General features: G+C 37.1%; 1 protein-coding gene across 3 annotated transcripts in view; it reads right to left on the reverse strand.

The window, feature by feature from the left end:
• Positions 1–19,225, reverse strand: part of LOC117409042 (attractin-like) — a 184,420-nt gene that overhangs the window by 150,516 nt on the left and 14,679 nt on the right. For all 3 annotated transcript variants that reach the window (XM_034014569.3, XM_059003785.1, XM_059003790.1), the window contains exons 2-3: positions 8,195–8,278; positions 4,285–4,398 (exon numbers count right to left, since the gene is read on the reverse strand). In XM_034014569.3, coding sequence (XP_033870460.3) covers positions 4,285–4,398; positions 8,195–8,278 — 198 coding nt within the window. The remainder of the gene's footprint in view (positions 1–4,284; positions 4,399–8,194; positions 8,279–19,225) is intronic.

A 19,225-nucleotide genomic window follows, 5' to 3' on the forward strand; every position in this document is an offset into this window, starting at 1 on the left:
GTCCTTACAGGGATGCTAAACATTGAAGTAGTAACATGAAAAGAAACAATAGGGTCTACAGTATTCAGTTGATCTCAGCGTCTGTGGGTCAATAACACTGAGAAATACAATTTTAATCTATCCAGAGTTAAGATCAATCATATACACCCAAAATCTTTTTAAAACATGTATTGTAACTCATATCTATCTGACAGCAATAATACTGAATGGTAAAAGTAAAATCTTAAGTATTTAAGGTAAAATACAAAATAACAAATACCCCTAATGACATTAATTTAAAACACCACTGAAAAAAATACTTAAATGGGAGGGAGGGCTAAAATCACTGCATATCTAATCAAGTAACCATAAAACAGTTTTGTAATGTACAGTACAGGTATCTTGTCACCTTCACATTCCCTGTAGACCTCAAAAGTTATTGGGTGGGAATCCACAATATTGCTGCACAGACAGATTATTTCATAATTTGGATTGAGCTCTCCACATAAATCAAGTGCTGACAATCAGGTGAAGATCACTGGTGTCATTGGGTTAATTCTAAATGAAACAAAGAAAGAAACAGCTGCTTGGATTTGTGATGCAGTCCACACAAATCCAGGCAGCTGTTTCTTCAGTTGTCTCTCTTGGAATGATAACTTAGCCCGATCAACACCAAGGACCCCACTATAGCTTAGAGATTGCCAGTTCGAATCCAAGCTATGCCACTGCCAACCGTGGATCGGAGTTCCCAGGGGGTGGTGCACAATTTGCCAAGCACTGCCTGGGCGAGGAGGGGTTAGGTCACTTGGGGTGTCCTTGTCTCACCACAAACCAGAGACCCGTGGCTGGCCGGTTGCCAAAATACAAATAGTTATATCTCTGTAACTTAATGGTACATGCGGTACTCCTTCACATATCAGCCATGTTACTTCATGAGCTTTTTCTTAATCTAAGACCTGAATAAAAAAAATTCTGAAGTATGCAGGACACTACCGAAAGCTCAGAAAAACAGATGGCTGACGGCACTCGTTTCGGAGGACGCATGTGCTCGTCCCCGTCTCGAGTTAGTTCAGGGGTTGCAGCGGTGAGCCAGGTTGAATAATAATTGGACATTCCAATATTGGGGGAAAATCAGGAATTAATGAAAAAAAATTGTTCCCAAAAAAAAAAAAAAAAACCACACACCAAGGACCCTCACCTGTGAAGAACTTGATCCAGATCGAATTCATAATATTACTTCTGTACAAAGAAGCAACATCTTCAAACCGTCACTGCAACTTGAATTAAAACGGCTGATTACAAACTAGTGTAGCAGCTTGTGGGAGTAAGAAAGGACTGCTTTGAGTTTCAAGAGCAGGTTTGACAGATAAAGGACTCTGCTTCTAACAAAGATCTACTGCAGATTCAGGGGCTTATTTAAAAAAAATTAAAAAAAAGGTTTAGCACCACAAGACATAAAAAGAAATTACTCATGCAGTACTAAGAATTTCCCTACTATTACCAATATGAAGATGCGTATCGCTATCTAACCAATTCTGTAAACTCTTACATTAAAAAAATTAGGGCTATAAATCTATTCTGAAAACGAAGGTGTTTGGCAATTAGCTCCAAGTAGTTTTTCTAATTAGTGCAACAGAAAGACACTGGAGTGGGTTTTATTCTCGGTCGATCTGGTGCTTCATTGGTGCACTCTGTGTTCTTGCTGTAGTAGGCGTGGTATGGTATGCAGTCCCCGGGGGTAAGAAAGTTAATGACAAGCATTTTTTTCTGACGTTTGTTATATATTTAGCGAAGCCATGTTTGGAAGCATTCTGATGAACCGGATGAGAAAACCGTGGTATGTAAGTAACAATGCTAAACAAAATTGTCGTACTACAAAAACCACAAGTTCAATGCTTCATCATCTGAAATGAAAGCATCGTGGATGAAGTTACTGATGGCAATAAAAAGCAAAAACCCATAATAAACAGAACACTCCAGATGGTGACTGACATTTATTTAGCCGTTACATCCCTGTCAATACATATAACACAATTTTTAAATGTAAATAAATTATGTATAGGCTTATGTAATTATGTAACTTCTCACTACACTTTTATGCAAATCATTTGTTTGGCACCGACACCTGAACAGTACAGTCAATATAACAATGTATTGGAATCTGTGCATTTGATAGATTATGTAACATATGTAAGATGTGATTTTTTTTGTTTTTAAAATTATTGGTTTTGTTTTGTTCTTTGAATATAATATAATGTTAAAAAAAAAATGTGTTTATTCACTTTGTGCCCACAGGGCCAGCACAGGTACATCTTAGTATTGCAGTACAAATACAGAAATATTTACCAGATAAAAATAATACAAATGCTTTTAAAAAAGACATCTGTATTATTTGGGGTTTTTTTTTTTTTTTTTTTTTTTTAGAAACTGAAACTTGAGGAGGAAGAAAAAACTCCAAACATCCCATAAAAAAAAAAAAAAAAATACCAGCAGATTATGACACTGAACCTTCAATAACTTAATAACTTATGCTAAATGAACTGAATTTTCTGTAATAACCCAGTGTGACTAATAGAAAGGGTGCTTTCCTCAATCATCTTCATAAAAAAAAAAAAAAAAAACACACACACACAACACCACAACACAGCATGTGTGACAGGACTGCTCGAGTGGTGAAGTGTCCAGACCAGGAAGCTGACACAGAGGAAGACAGGTATTTGCAGGTGAAAAGCGCTGGTACACAGTTTTTATTGCAACCAAAAATAAATCAAAAGGTTTAACAAAAATACTGCTCACAGAACCAAAATAAAAAGGTGTAACAAAACAGTATTGCACACAAACAAAATAGACCTCCTCGAAACAAGCACCGTGTTGGTGCTTCCAGCACGGGTAGCATTTGTTTTCTTTTTACTTTGTTTTGTTTTTCCCGTCTCTCACACATACTTTCCTCGTTCCAAACACCCACACCAAAACAAATGATTTCTCCCTTTATATCCCATGTGGCTCCAGCCACACACACACACACATGTTTTTGGCAGGAATAGGAATTACCCCCATCCCTGCCACCCACCACCAACACACAAACCAAACAATACATTTAAATACAACAAATCATTTCCTTCACACATTGACAATATAAAGAAAAAAATGAGTTATCTGCAATAAATTCACCCGATGTTTAATTTTTAAACTATTATTGTATTTTTGTTAACGGTTTTAGAGTTGCTACAGCGTCAGTGAATTGAAGAAAAAAAATAAAACTTCCCATTTTTCACTGTGGAAATCTGGTAATCAAACTACATGGACAGTGCAAGAAACTGAAGCTCTGATAGAAAATGTGGTCAGACACTAAAATCCATGCCGAACTGGACAAAACTCATAAAAATAGTAAAAGTCTTTTCTCAAGTTACTTTGTTTATTGGTCGACAGTAGAACTGTGTAGAATTGTGTAAACTGCATTATTCACCTACTGTAGGCATTGAAGAAATGTATTACTTAAATTAGCGGAGTGCTCCCCCAGTGCCGTTTTCCACAGCAATATGTTAGAATCTAAAACATGCTATATTAAAAACCAGAGCAGTACATCAATAGCTGCCATCTTTCAATATTCCTTGCAGGACATTAACATCCGGTTCACAGACCATATAAATGAACCGAGTGCACTTGCAAACTGCTTTGTGAACACAAACAAACTCGGTCCTGAAAAAATTGAGAAGGACCAAAAAAAACAATAACTCTAGCTTGCATCCAAACAAACTCGGTCCCTTTGCTCGCAGAGAAGTGTGATCAGCAAGCACTGTTTCAAACAAAATTAACCAGACCGAGTCCATTTGAAAGGGACCCAGTGTGAATTTAGTAAGTAGTTGCTGTACATAATGTTTATAAAAACTATAAAAACACAAAGGGGCCACCGAGATCAATACAAACTGCTTGTCCAGCTGTATTTGACCTGATGTAGTAACAAATCAAGAGGTTACAGTCTAAGGATGGGGACAGTAGGGTACCCTGACCATCTGTTAAATTACAGGCTCTATCGTCACACCTCTGCCTGCTCAACAAAACAAGCTTGCAACAAAGCCTATAAAACTGCTATGAGGACTTAACCAAGAGTATGTCATTCTCTGTTTATGTTTAAATCTCCCCTGTTTAAAAGAGTACATTTTGATTCTGTGGGTCATGATACAAACACTACATATCTCTATTATGATAACAGTAAATCATGTCACCTCTAGCTTTTAATAGGCATGGCCACAGCAGTGTCCCAGAGCACTAAACCCAATACTAAAGGAAGCTGCCTCTCCCTACCTGAACGCGGCCAGCAGAGGTGCGTAGATCGAGTCCCCGTCGTACACATACAAGTGGTCCCAGCTGCACTCTGTAGCAAAGTGGTTGAACCTCAGCCTCAGAATAGTGTTGGGTCTAATGAAAAAAAGAGAGAAACAAACAAACAAACAACTTTCACTGCCACCTTAGAAAGAATACTGGAAAACAGGAATATAGAGGTCTGTGTTACATATCTTTTCTGTTTACTGTAGCAATCCTTCGGAGTAGATAGATATCAAAACAATAAATTTACCAATTAGGTGAATTCAGCTGGGATCACGTTGAGTAAATTGTCCTACAGTATATTAGTGGTGCAACAATTAAATCGATGCTTCGATTACATATTGGTGAATTAATGCATCAAATTAGAACCCAGTCTCCTGTTGCCAATTTGCATTAAAACCTTGAGTGTGTGTGAATGCGCTTCTTTTAGTGCTATTACGGTATAACAACATTAGCTCGTTGCTAGGATACGCACTTTAGGCCTTTACATTCACGTTGGATATACCCCGTGTAAAATGAGTCGAGTTACTTCGCTGGTGAAAACTGGGTTGCACAGATGAGTTACCAGTAGTGGTGTAACAATTAATCAATGCATGGATTATTGCTCATCAGTTCTTAATTTCCCAAGCTTCAATCAGATATTGGTGAATCGATGCATCGAATTAAAACCCAGTTTTAAGTCTCCTGTTGCCGGTTTGCATTAAAACCTAGAGTGCACTTCTTTTAGTGCTATTACGGTAGATAAATAACCATCAGCACGTTGCTCAGATAGGATAAGCACTTTAGGCCTCTACATTCGCATTGGATATAGCCTGTGTAAAATGAATTGCTTCACTGGTGAGTCTGCATTTTTTTGCACTAAATTGGCAATATTATATAAAAAGAAGCTGAATTTAGTATGGTAGTTAAATTAGTCAGGATTTGTAAGATTAATTAAAAGGTTTTGCTTTGGACATAAAATGTTTACAGTAACGAACAACCATAGTTCAGATAGAAATGACTTCTGTTAAAATACAGCATTTTTTATTACTATTACAATGTTAAAGGGACATCTGATGCGGACGCACGCATATTCTTAGCAGTTGTTAATTCAAGTCCTTTGTATTTCTTTTTTTTTATATAAATCAGAAGTGTTCTAATTTGAATGCAAGTTGTGACTTTTTGTTTAACTATTACGTACAACAGTGTTTTAGTTACTGGATCTTCTGTTTAAAAAAAATAATGTTTGTTCTTTATTTTGAAAAACTAAAACGTCAATGCATCAATTATCATTGATACGATAATCGAATAAGAAATTAGGTTGCCAATTACACCACTACAGTATATTAGATTTTACTGTATACCTGTACACCAGGGTTCTTCAATAGGTGGCCCACGAGAGCCTTTCTTTTGGCCCGTCAAGCGTCAGCTGTCCATTACAAAAGCTGAAATTGCTGATACTCAAAGATAAGGTCGTCGCTATCTACAGGGTATTTGCTTCCCCTAACAAGCAGGTTTTTGGCAGCCTAATACAGGAACAAGTCAGCTGATTGGCCAAGCTTTAATTCTGATGAGCTATCATTTTGGCATGCGTCACAAATCTCCGCCCATTTGCTTAGTTTGAGTGCCTCATTGGCTGAGCAGTGAGAGAAGGCTTTGTGCAATATGAAAACAGCGGTAGTAATATTATTTTCTTTAGTGCGGTGAAACTATCTGAATATTCTTACAAACATTGCTGCACATTAATTCAAAGCCAAAAATCCACGTCTGTGTCTAAAATGGCAAGTGATGTGTGGGATTAACGTAAAAAATAACAACAACAAAGTGATGCTACAGATTTGGCGAGAGAGTCAGAATCGGGGGATAGAGCTGCAGGCAATGCACATCACTCGAAAAGGCTTGGGAAGTTGAGAGCGGCTGCTGTATGTTTTAAAATGAGAAACAGTTTGGTTTTATTATAAAAATAAATGAAAAACCTAAGTACATATGTTTATATTTCCTTTACTTTTCATATGATAAACCAAGAATTGTTCAGTCAAGGGAATTTGCCTTTCAAAGCCTGTCAAAGATCTTTTATTTGGGCTTATTTTGGCAACAGTAAGAAATGTACCTACGGCACACCTCTCAAAGACGGCACGTGGATATGCACTTAAGTTTATTTTCCCCTCTGTTTACTGTCATGTCATGTATTTAATTTAGAAATTGTTCATTTACTTTTAAAACACATTGGAGCTAGAACATGCATATTTAGACACGTGCTACACTTTTAATCAGGCGCTTAGTAAGAAACTTATACAACATAAGTGCTTTCGTTATTTAACTTGAATGCTTGCTGTGTAGTAATTGTCAGAACATTTCTAGTTTTAATAAAATTTAATTAATAACATGCTGTTTTAATAGCATTACAGTGAAATTTGTATAATTATTTGTTTGCAAGATGTTTGAATACTGGTCAGGAAATTATATTTGCTTTCTATTTTTATTATTAATGACGATCAAACATTGCATCATAGTAAGCAGTTATTTCTGAGATGTATTATTTGATAGGTGCAAGTGCAGTGTTGCAACGTTTTGTTACTGTATGTAAAGTGTGATTGGATAGTCAGATTTTCATGACCATTTAAACAACCCCCCACCACTACGCACATCTTGAGCGCCCTGTGGCCCCCCAAGGTTTGAACATTGCCTTGTCTGGCCCGCCAGAGAATGGAATTGAGTACCACTGCTGTACACTAAAGGCCCATCACAAATTCACGGTTTTAAGTGAAACGTTTTAGTGTATGTTCTAAGTTAGATGGCAAAACAAACAGAGCACTGTAGCTTTAAATGCAATTCTTCAAATACTGTGATGTTTTATTTTATTTTTGTAAATCTATGTTGAGGTACTTTCACTTGAGTTTGAAAAGCTGCTACTCAGTTGTAGTTGCCTGCCATAGACTATTGTAACATACTGTTGGCTCAATCAGCCAAAGTCTTCAAATAGATTACAGATGTCTATGGCCAGGCAGCTAGAACTGAAGAGCAGCTGCAGAACATGTATTTCAGTTATTGCTAGGTCTGTTTGAAGGTTTGTTCGCTGGCCAGGAATTTAAAGATAGTTTTAAACCTTCAAAAGGTTTGTCAGGTGGCAATTCGCAGGCTATTTTTTTTTTTTTTTCTCCTCTTAACTGAAACCGATAATGAGCGAATACTATAAAAATGGCACATTAAAATGTCTCTCGCACACAATTTGATCTTTTGATTTGTATAATGCATATTACGTAAACAAAAATCCACTACCAAATACGCAGCAACTCTAAAGCCATGTATGAAGCAGGTTACAGTAAGCCAAAGCACTAGGGGGGTACCTATAGCAGTTGTAGTGCTTCAGTAAAATGTGTACTGAATACCTAGGGTACAAAAAGATGAATGCAAACTGTGCAATCTCTGGGGTCACTTGACAAGCATAAATTCATATTATTATTAGTAGTAGTAGCAGTAGTAGTAGTAGCAGCAGTAGCAGTAGTAGTAAAATGTGACTGTGACTGAACCTGCTTGGAACGGTGACTGTTAAATAAAGCTTTGTTTTGCCAAAGTCAACTGCAGTTGGTGCTGCTGCAATGCAAGCTTACTGTATATATCGCAAGTACATGTTTTATATGGATTACCTGTAAAATAATAGGATTTTCAATCAAATATAAACAAGTAGCTATGGTGACAGCAGCAGTAAATTATGCAAATTAGTATCATCGAAGAATCGAACCTTCCTTCAGTAATGTGTTCTGAACCTTCGAAGGTCAAAACGTACCCTTTCGTTAGAGCCCTACTTTGTTATGAAAAGAGGAGTGCATTGTCAATAATCTCAGATGCTTTTGATGCACTGAGGTGAACCCAAATTGAAACCTAATAAAATCAGGGGGTCTATACTTACTGGCCCTCAATGAGCCACGTGCACTTGGTTTTGTATTTGTAATTCCCAGGCCCGTCTGTGAGGAATCCCGATGACCCAGTCAACCTGCAAGAGAAGAAAAGAGGAGAATGAATTACTGGGACCGTCGTGGCTTTCAAGCCACCATAAAACATTTTCACAGATGTTTCAGAGTGATGTCTCCTTAATCATAACAGCCAGAGAAGATCCCAACAGCAGGTTCCACAGTACATCATGTTACATAACAGTAGTTTCAGACAGCAAATGTAGAGGCATGGATTGAGAGTCAGTGTTTTCCCGTGGTCCCTGGGTGGGTGACCATGAACGCATGACCATGAACGCTTTTAAAATGAATGTAATGCAACCCAAGAGAGCAGCATGCTGTACACACAGATACAGTACAGTAATGCCTCTTTTCAAGATATGGCTCTGAAACCAAAATGAATAGGTTTAAAAAAAAAACTGCTATTGAGGACTTACTCCAAAAATCCTTCTATTTTAATGTTTACTATAAAACACAGTAAGCATCCAGCTATACAAATTTCAGGCTATTTTTAAAAGGGACTACTTTTTTACGCTTATTGCTTTGCCCAATTTTGAAAATGAATTATCTTTTTCTGATAAGGAAGTCAAGCTCTGAAGATTGTGCTGCATCAAAAAAAAAAAAAACATTTACATTGATAACTGGATACAAGACAAACAAACAAACCGCACAGAAATCCTGTTTTTGACGGAGGTGCTTAAGCAAGATTCAGGTAAGCCGTTAGGTACTTCAAGTCAAAAGACAACAAAGTTATTATCACAGTACAAACAATGACACAGCCAAAACACCAAGGCAGTAAAATCATAAATCCGGGAGGGGGAGTCACCAAGATAGTTGGCTGTAATTCAAAACAAAAACACAAAAGAAAATTTGTAAAAAATAATGCTTGTAAAAAAAATTCTCATAAATGACGATTTAGGTTTTGCAATAAAAAAAAAATGTACATGTAAATATCTCAAACATTAATTGTGTTAGCTGCAATATTCTTGTTTTCAGCCTGTATAACATACCTTTAAAATCTGCAAGAACCTTATCAAAAGCAAGACAAGGAAAAATGAGTGCAAATGTATACGACACTGGGGGAAGAACGGCGGCTTTTTATTAAACAATTGATTATTCTTAGTTTATTCTGATAGCTTTAAACACAATACTGGCAATACACAACTGAAATGTCTTAAACTCAGCAGGTTTTAAGTAAACAGTTCAGTGTGAAATCCAGACTGCAAGCTGAAATACACACGTGTCTGTCACCGTTGTGTTAACAGGTTTCACTTACTTCACATGTCCATATACCAACTAAAGAATGCATCTTCTTTCGCTTTATTACTGCACAATCTCAATGGAATCCTGGCAGAAGAGTTTACACTTCTGATTCTCCAGTCTGAATGTGTGTGAAGGTAAACGTCCCTTTGGGATTCTAAATCAATGGAGATCCAGGGATTTAAAAAACCACAGGGAACAACAAGTGCACGTTACCCTGAGAGAGCAGGAACATAGAGACCATGGCTCTAGATGCAATGATTAATCAATGAATTGACCATTACCTGTCCAATAGCTGATTAGGAAATAGATTGCACCACTATCTGGATCGCTGTCAACACAGTTACTGTAAACAAAAGATTTAAAGGGCTACCTAACAAATGGTTTGCAATGACTCTGTTTTACAGTATGGTAGCAAGTATAGTATGCTTGCTACCAGACTAGTTAGTCAATTAAAACTGGCAGACATGTAGTTGAGTGAGTAACAATGAAGCCCTGAAGAAAACAGCTATCTGTTTTTAGGTTTGTTGTTCATTTTTGCTTGTACAAGCAGGGGTGTGAAACTTAATTTTGCCAAGGTAATTAGATTTTCTGTAGGAGTTTAGAAGAACACACGACACACTGCAAGCTCTCTTGCAAATCTGATGATAAATGTGCTTGGTGTTTATAAAAATCAGACAGAATGCATACTTTCAAAATCAGCCAAAAATTACATGATTTTAGATTTCAACACAGCAGATTCCATTTACTATTTTCTTTTCAAGGGGCTTTAGCAGCAGCTACATCTGAATTTCAAAACAGGAGATCTACTCCAACCAGTCTCAATATTAAACACCATGTCTGGCCAATAAAACTATTGTCTGGTTTAATGTAATGTAATGAAACTGACTTCTTTAAATAGCCTGTGCTTGACAGTCCTGCTCTCTGGCAGGCGCTACTGCTGACCACACTTTAATCTGCATCCATAAATCCTTACGAATGTAAAGCTGAAAAGTGCTAATGAAAAGAATTTAATTAAGAAACACGTAGTCTATTAACCCCTTGTGTGCTGAGGCCCTTTTGATGCTCTGTGCTACAAGAATTGTGTGATTTTGGGAGTTAGCTGTTTTACATCAAAATTACCATATGTTCCATTTAAAATGCTCCAGGCAAACCATACTTTTCTTTTTTTTCCTCACAATATTTGGACCTTTGAATCTGACAGCTTTAGTTTCATTGTTGAAAAAAACAGTCTATGGTCAATAGCACCCATCCCAATTCTATGTGCCCAGTACGCCACCAAAGAATGAGATACCCTGGCATCAGTATACATTTTCTGAATCTGCACAACATAAGGATTTAAGAAATAGGTAACATAACATCTCCCTTCAATGTTAGTGTTGCAGCATGAAATAAAAAAAAGTGTTTTTTACTGCCTTTGGTTACGTTGGTTTGTTTTGAAGGTTTATTTAGTCCTTCCTGTACTCATGTATTGTCTGGTACTTATCAAAACACTCCTCCAAACAGAGACCTGGCTGAGAGGGACAGCGTGGACAGTAGTACCGTGTATCCCTCCATATGTCCTTGCGGAAACATACACGGCACCTTTTTTGAGGACAGGCTTTTCTCCCAGACTGTAGCAGAGTTCAATAAAATGCCATTCATGAAGCCTTGCCACAGTTTCTGCTCTTTCAGTCTGTGGTACTCCTTGTGTAACGAATAAAAGGCTGGAGATCACAGAAGTCTGAAATTCAAGGAATGCGAGTGGAAGCTCTGGTGCCGTACTTACACTATGTAAGCATTGCACAATGAGATCTGGACCATGTACGTGCCAAGCTTACTGTGCCATGCCGTGGTCTTCCTTGCAGCTTTATACGGCTCCAGCATCTGGTCTGACCTATCCACTCCTCCAATGCATTTGTTGTATTTCTTGTATAACCTTTTAAGGACCAGGATCGTGTTTACACTATCATACTGAAATGGGCTTCTAGGACAGCGATCGTGTAAACACGATAAAAAAAAAACGCACTTTGTTTTGATGATTTACAGGGCCACCGTACTTGGCAGTACAGGCTTGAAACACATATCAATGGATAGGGGAGGTACTGACGTTCACTTCCTGAAAGGTTTTTTCGTGTGATGTCACAGAGGGGCATTTAGTGTCTAAAGGGCAGAGAAAGTTTTGGCAGCACGGAGAGAAAAGACATCACAGCCTGCTTCAGAGAAACTTGTAAGAGAGGTAAGAAAGACATTGAAAAACACTGTAAATCCGATGTATTTGACAGTTATATTAGAACATTTACACGTTTCATGTGTTTTAATATACAGTGCTCCCTCGCTGTAACGCAAGTCTCGGGGGACACACAATATGAGCATTATAACCAAAGAGTGTTATAAACAGGAGAGGGGGTCGGGAGTGCTGCGGGACACATAACACGCATCTGACTAAAATACAAAATAAAATACCTCCCTCTCTATAATGCATATATAGTGAAGCACAAATCTAATTTTCCATGAATTAACCATGCATAAAGCACCATGTAATTAACGCTATATTTTTTCCAAAAAAAAAACAAAAAAACTTGTGGATCATTTTAAATTTGCAGTTTCTAAATATAAATAACCTGGCTAAACGGCGGTTAGGAGTTCAGTTCAAAGCGACAGACAAGCAAACCAAGTGTGAGAAGGAGAGCGGGTTGGGAGAGGGGAAGAGGGAATGGGCTCGCCCCAGGTTCGGCTGCTGGAGCGGGGCTGACGCGAAGCTGAAGCACCTCGTCTCCCAGAGCAGCAAAAAAAAAAAAAGTAACTATATTAGGAAATATAACCACATAATACGCCTAGGCTAATATTTATTTAGTTATAAAACGAATGCTGAATAAGATGTCCGTTATAAAGTGTTTTCTTCAGTTCAGATACTTTATCAAAAGAGAGACTAACTCTAAATAAAGTAATATAAATACTATTTTTTGTTTTTTATTATTAGTACACAGACGTATTTGTAATGTTTAAAGTAAAATTGTACGTTTCAACGTTTGTTTATATTATTGATTGATGGCACACTGGTAAGCTTGTAACCGAATTTGAAAGTGTACCAATAAATACTTCCTGTGAAAACTGTTATTCATTATTACTATGTGTGTATCTTATAATCCGACGTGTGTATTTGGGGGGGGGGGGGGGGGGGGGCACTCAATTTTAGCCTTGTTTTATTGCTGAAAACTATAAGAAAGCGTAACATAGCTGAGGTAAGGGTCCCCAATAATTTGGATGCAATGTTTGTAGCCGGAGCGATTTATTGAAATTGATCGCATATGATGCATTTAATTTTTTTTAAAAATCATACGTTTTTCTTGTAAATTTTATTTTTTTGCCTGTAGGTAAAGTTCAGCTTTCAGTTCCAGTACATCAGGTGCACGTTCACCATTTAGGTCTTGCAAAACAAAAAATGTGTAACACATACTGATCTTGTGCATCTGTCGACTTGTCAGTGACCACTGACAAGCAACCAGACTGTTTTACCAATTCCATAATCTCCTGCTTGCGATACTCGGCAACTTTAGGTAAATACCGTATTACTTCAAATTTGGCGCTGCTGCGTTTATTTTAAATTGATCAAAATGACTGCGGCCCTTAAACGAGGGTGGCAATTATACGAGGGCAGCCTTTATTAATAATTCTATGCTTCACAAACGCTGCACTTTTTTATTTAATGATTTAAGGCATTTTAGAAACCGTGCCATGAGAGGCTCCGATCTGCAGCACTATACTCTTGTGTTTTTGGGGCTTGAATACAGTACATTTACTGACAGTTAACAAGAGCCTATTAGGTGGGAGTTGGGAGGTCAGGGGAGTACTGTACCAGGGAATCAGGAGTGTGTATTGTTTGCTATGGGGCAGGACAAGAAGAGAAGAGAGAACGGTAATTGAGTGCGATGCAGTTGTTTTTCTTAAGAAAAATATTACCTCTGAATACACTATGTAACACAATTTTCCCATCATGTTCTCGTTATACTGTCCTTGGTAGCGGCGTTCAAAGCGCCGCTACCAAGGACAGTATAACGAGAACATGATGGGAGACTACATTTGGGGGCTGATTCGTGAAAGTGATTTACAGTATAATCGTAAATCTCGAAAAACTAATCACTTCTAAATCTTTTGTAGTCATTTTTGTATTACTTTAGTATAAATACATGTTAATTTGGATTCATATGTTGTTTTTTTCTGACTTTATGTGAACGAAAAGACACAAATTCGCCCGTTTTCTCTTTGGAAATAGGTAAATTTCAAAATATCACTGTCCTGGTCACAAAAGCAAAGTTTGTGGGGATTAATAGCCATTTTCTATACTTTTGAGGCATAAGCAATTAGGAAATAACACTTACTACCCAGGAACCAAAAAAAAATAATAATAATTTGTTACACGGTGATATCCGTATGATTTCTGTTAAAACTAAAATATATCCTACTCTTTTTTTCTCACTGTAATTTGCCTGCTTGTTTGTAATTTCTCTGTAAGAGAAACCAAAACTAAATCTTCTCATAGATAGTAACCCATTTTTTTATTTTATATAAAATTGTACAGGACTGAGTAAAATTCCAATTGAATAAAAAACAAAACTACTAAACCCCCTAGAAGAAGATATCTTCAGCCAGCTTTCGGATAGCGCTTAGAGAGACCAGCAAAGCTCTAATTTCCTCTGAGTTTAAGTTTTCACCATCCAAGCTGACGACGAGGTAAACAGACAGGCCTTGTTTTATCCCCTGCTGTGCTGGCACTGAACTGCTGGGAAAAAAAGGGATGTGAAGGACTGCTGTGCTGTAAGTAGTTCATCTTGGGTTGTCTATCAGGACTGTAAAATAACATATGCTTACTAAGGTGGGTGTACATTAGTTTGTATTACATGCTGGATTGAGGTTGCAGTCTCTTCGGGGGTGTCATGTACATAGGCAGAGTTGCGCGTTTCTTTCTTTATTTTTTGAGCAGGGGTAAAAAAAAAAATACCTTTGCGTTTCTTTATTGAGAGCGGCGTTTATTTGAGGGTGGCGTCTATTAAAAAGCTGATATCTGAGTGACGCGTTAATTCGAGGGTGGCTTATTTCGAAGTAATACGGTATTCACGTCTCAGCTGGGCTGATGAAGGAATCACTCCACCATTTGCTACACTCTGTCTGAAGAATTTCCGTAACCTTTGGTTGTCCAATTTTTTAAAAGGGATATTTGCGCAAACAAACGCCTCTGCCAGGTCAAAATTTAATAAGTGGACTTTTGGAATATGGAAGTCACGTTTTTTGTTTCTTTGCAAGTAAAGCAGTCGCAGTACTGCTCTGGATTTCCGCCTTTCTCTTTTCGGTGAGTCTAAATGCCAGTCAACAGAACGAGTTTCGGTAGTGATCTACAGTAACATTGCAGGACATACAGAACAAGAGCTTACCTCCATCGCTGTGTAAAACCCCGGCTGGATACGTGATCTGCTGCAGACACATTTTGGGCCTTTTTAGAGACATCCATTTTCTTGTTTACAGTGTGTAGTATTTTAATTTCCCGCTAAGATTGCATATAGGTGACATGACAATCACTGCACAGCACTGTGTGCATGGCAAATATTACACACAGGCACATAACAGAGCTGTACAGTTTCGTTAATATGATTTTTTTTTTTTTTTTTGTATGAAATACAAATAATAATGAAATTATTTTTAATTTCCTTACCCTGCGCACGTCATATAGCAACGGGAGGAGTTCCATAGTAACCACTGAAGCAGGCTTCCTGTTTACCAAAATGCTGATTTAAAGCTTAAAAGGAGACTGCTTTCCAGTAACTTGAGTAAAATGGAACATTTTAGTTTGTTTTGGGGTATGTAAAATACTTATTTTTTACTAGTTGTACAAGTCGCGGGAAGGACACTTTAACAATATCAGGATACTAAACCCGCCCTGGATGCCCACATCTACCAATCAGTGAGAAGAGCCGTTAAGTGTCAATCAATAAATCATGCCCAGTTTTCTTTTTAAAATTGAAACAAGCTTATAATCACATCAGGAACCTGGACCGATACACTTAACTTAACCGGAAGGGACCGCTGCTTTCGCTAGCAGAAGCTGGGCCATGTAATTCATAAATTGTAAACAGGAAATTAAAAAAAAACATGACTGATGTTTTATTTTCAATACTATAATGGTTTAATACTTCTTGGATGTAGTCGGCATGTTAATTTAGTGTATTGTTATTTTAATTTAAAAAAAAAAAGATACCTCATCAAAACCTTCATTTATATAAATAAAGCAACAAGCAATGCCATGGATGAGTTCACACTGAATAATATATTGAGGGCTTCTGGTTTTTCTTTGTGTTTTCATCGTGTTTAACTACTTTCCTATTAAAATGACTGAGCACTGTTTAATGTCTGTTAGTTTCTGAATTAAAACTGAGAAATGTGTTGATTGTGAAATTAATTCATAAAGGATAAGCAAAAAGACAGCCAAAAACACAGAAAACCAGAAGCCCTAATGTAATGTGTGTGTAACTCTCGGACAGGTAGTCCATTTTTATTTATTTTATTTATATAGCGCCTTTCATACCATGGTATCTCAAAGCGCTTTACAGACAGTATGTATCGATCAAGAAGCAAGACAGACAGATATTAATAATAACAATAAATAGCAAATATCTAGATAGGACAAAAATAAAATAAATAAGAAAAACAAATAAAATACAAAGTTAGCAGATCAAAATAGATAACAGAAACTTTATATCTAGATTAGGTTAAAAAAGCTGATCTATAAAAATGAGTCTTTAATCTCGATTTAAAAATGCTGACTGAAGCAGCATCTCTATTAGAGAAAGGCAAATAGTTCCACAGCTTGGGAGCATTAAAACAAAACACACTTTCTCCTCTCCTTTTCAATTTTACCATTGGGAGGCACAAAAGTCCAGCGTTAGCCGACTTTAAAGTGCGCAGAGGTTTATATGGGGACAGAATCTCTCTTAGGTACTCCGGTGCTAAGCCATGTAGTGCTTTATATGTTAATAGTAAGATTTTAAATTCAATTCTAAAATGTATTGGAAGCCAGTGCAATGAGGCCAACACAGGAGTTATATGAGCCAGTTTTTTCGTTCTAGTCAGAACCATCGATGCTGCATTTTGAACAAGCTGTAAACGCGATAAGACGTGATGTGGAAGTCCAGCAAATAAAGCATTGCAATAATCAAGTCTTACTGAAACGAAAACATGAATTAGTTTCTCAGCATCTGCCAAAGAAAGAAAATACCTAATTTTAGCAATGTTACATAGGTGATAAAAAGACACTTCTTATAATTTTTCCAATATGTGCCTCAAAACTCAAACCAGAATCAAATATAACCCCCAAGTTTCTTACATCAGATTTTACATTAGAGGTCAGGTTGCCCAAATCATTTTTAGGGAGTTTTCAAGCTCTAGTTGTTGCTGAGAATCTAACAGCAGGACTTCCGTCTTATCTGAGTTTAATTGCAAAACATTTTGAGACATCCAACTTTTGAGTCAGCAAGACACTGTAGTAAGACTGAAATAGCAGTAGTCACCAGGTTTTACAGTAATATAAAAGTTGCGTATCATCGGCATAACAGTGAAAGTTTATGCTATGTTTACAAATGATTTCCCCCAGTGGCAGCATATACAAAGAAAATAATACTGGACCATGAATAGAGCCCTGGGGGAAACCACAAGTAATATTGGATAACCCTGATACAGACTCCCCTAGTTAGTTAGATATGACAAACCACTTGAGAACAGTTACTGTCAGGCCAACCCAGCTTTTCAGACGGTCAATTCAAATACCATGATCCATAGTATCAAATACAGCACTGAAGTCTAAAAGAACTAGAATGGACATGGAGTTAGAGTCAGCACTCATCAGTAAGTCATTTACCACTCTGACAATGGCAGCCTCTACTATGACCAGATCGAAACCCTGACTGAAATCTTTCAAGGACATTGATATTGTTCAGATATATGTTAAGTTGTTTCACTACTACCTTTACAAGAACTTTAGCTAAGAAAGGCAAGTTAGAAATGGGTCTAAAATTCTTCAAGTTAGTAGAATCTAAATTAGATTTTTTAAGTAAAGGCTTAACCAAAGCAGTTTTGAAGGCAGCAGGAACTATTCCTGTTGACAAAGATCTGTTTTTTGTATTTATGTATTTTCTTGCGCTCTGCGCATGTCTTCAAAGTTCTGACATGTGCAGTTAGCAAAAAGACACTATCATATGGGGAGGCACTATTGGTTACGACACCGGCAACATCAGCTCATTGCTAGGATACACATTTTAGGCTTCTACATTCGCATTGGATATATCCCTTGTAAAATTAGTAAAGTTGTTTCACTGGTGAGTCTATGCTTTTTTGGCACTTAAAAGTGACAAGATCACAGCATATACCTTATGTTATGTGTAATCATTTTAAAAGAATGCCAATATTAAATCTACTGATTTACCTTAGTATGTTGTGTTTGGATTATACGGCAATATTATATAAAAAGAAGTGGAATTTAGTATGGTAGTTAAATTAGTCAGGATTTGTGAGACTAATTCAAATGGTTTTGCTTTGCTTTGGACATAATGTTAACTGTAATGAACAACCATAGTTCAGATAGAAATGACTTCTGTTAAAATATAGTAGTTTTATTATTACAATCTTAAAAAGGGACATCTGATGCAGACACATTTTCAGTTGTTAAAAAAAGACCTTTGTATGTTTTTATAAATTGGAAGTGTTCTAATCTGAATGTAAGTTATGCCTTTTTGTGTATTATGCACAACAGTGTTATTTGAATATGTAAATGCATCGATTATAGTTGATAAATGCCTATACAATAATCGAAGAAATTAAGTTGCCAATTGCACAACTAATTATCAGTGTAGGACACAAATTAATGCATGCTCATGTTAGCAGACACAATTTTACTTGAAGTAACAGCGTATCAATACAGGGGTCACTGTATCGATAATCGTATCGTCAAGAAAAATATCACGGTTCTGTGTGACTTGGCACACCCATAGTTACCAATATGTTACACTGTGGCCTATTTTTTAAATGTTGAATCGAACAAAGTTAATATGCAAAATAAATACAACCCTGTAACCTTAAGAGGGGTCATGGTATATGCTGCAGGATCCTGTGGACTGACAAATTGTGTCAGCTCTTACAAACACACATTTTCTCACAAAATATAAAACATTATTATAAATTCATCTAAATACATTTTTTTAAAGAGACTTTCTTAATCTACTGTATAATGATAAAGTTTAAACAGAATTATCACACTGTTAAATGTTATCACCATAAGGTGGTGTTAAATTGAACTCAGCCTAGTGTCTTAACCCCTTGAGATAAAAGGTACACAAAGAATTGAGTGGCTGTTCAAATGGTTTCTTCTTAAAATACATCTGACTGACATTTTGGATGACCAGATCCGACCTGTCAGTACATTTTAAACCATGTGTTGTGCACCTCATTGCAAAAGTAAGAAAGTTAACATAACTTTGTAAACTCTACTATGTATCACCTGAAGCAAGACACCCCATGGGCAAACCTCAGGTAGTTCCTCTGATTGTACTCAAACCCACCTTGGGCTACGAGGCACCAAGCGCTCTGCCTTCAGAGACACTTGCAGACAGTACAACACTTTAATTGTTCCCTGTGCACCGAGACAGATGCCACACGGCGAGAGCACAACTGCTCTCGATTTTCCACTTGAAGCGAGTCTGTGTGTG

This window comes from Acipenser ruthenus, chromosome 2 (genome assembly GCF_902713425.1).
Source record: "Acipenser ruthenus chromosome 2, fAciRut3.2 maternal haplotype, whole genome shotgun sequence".
Lineage (NCBI taxonomy): Eukaryota > Metazoa > Chordata > Actinopteri > Acipenseriformes > Acipenseridae > Acipenser > Acipenser ruthenus.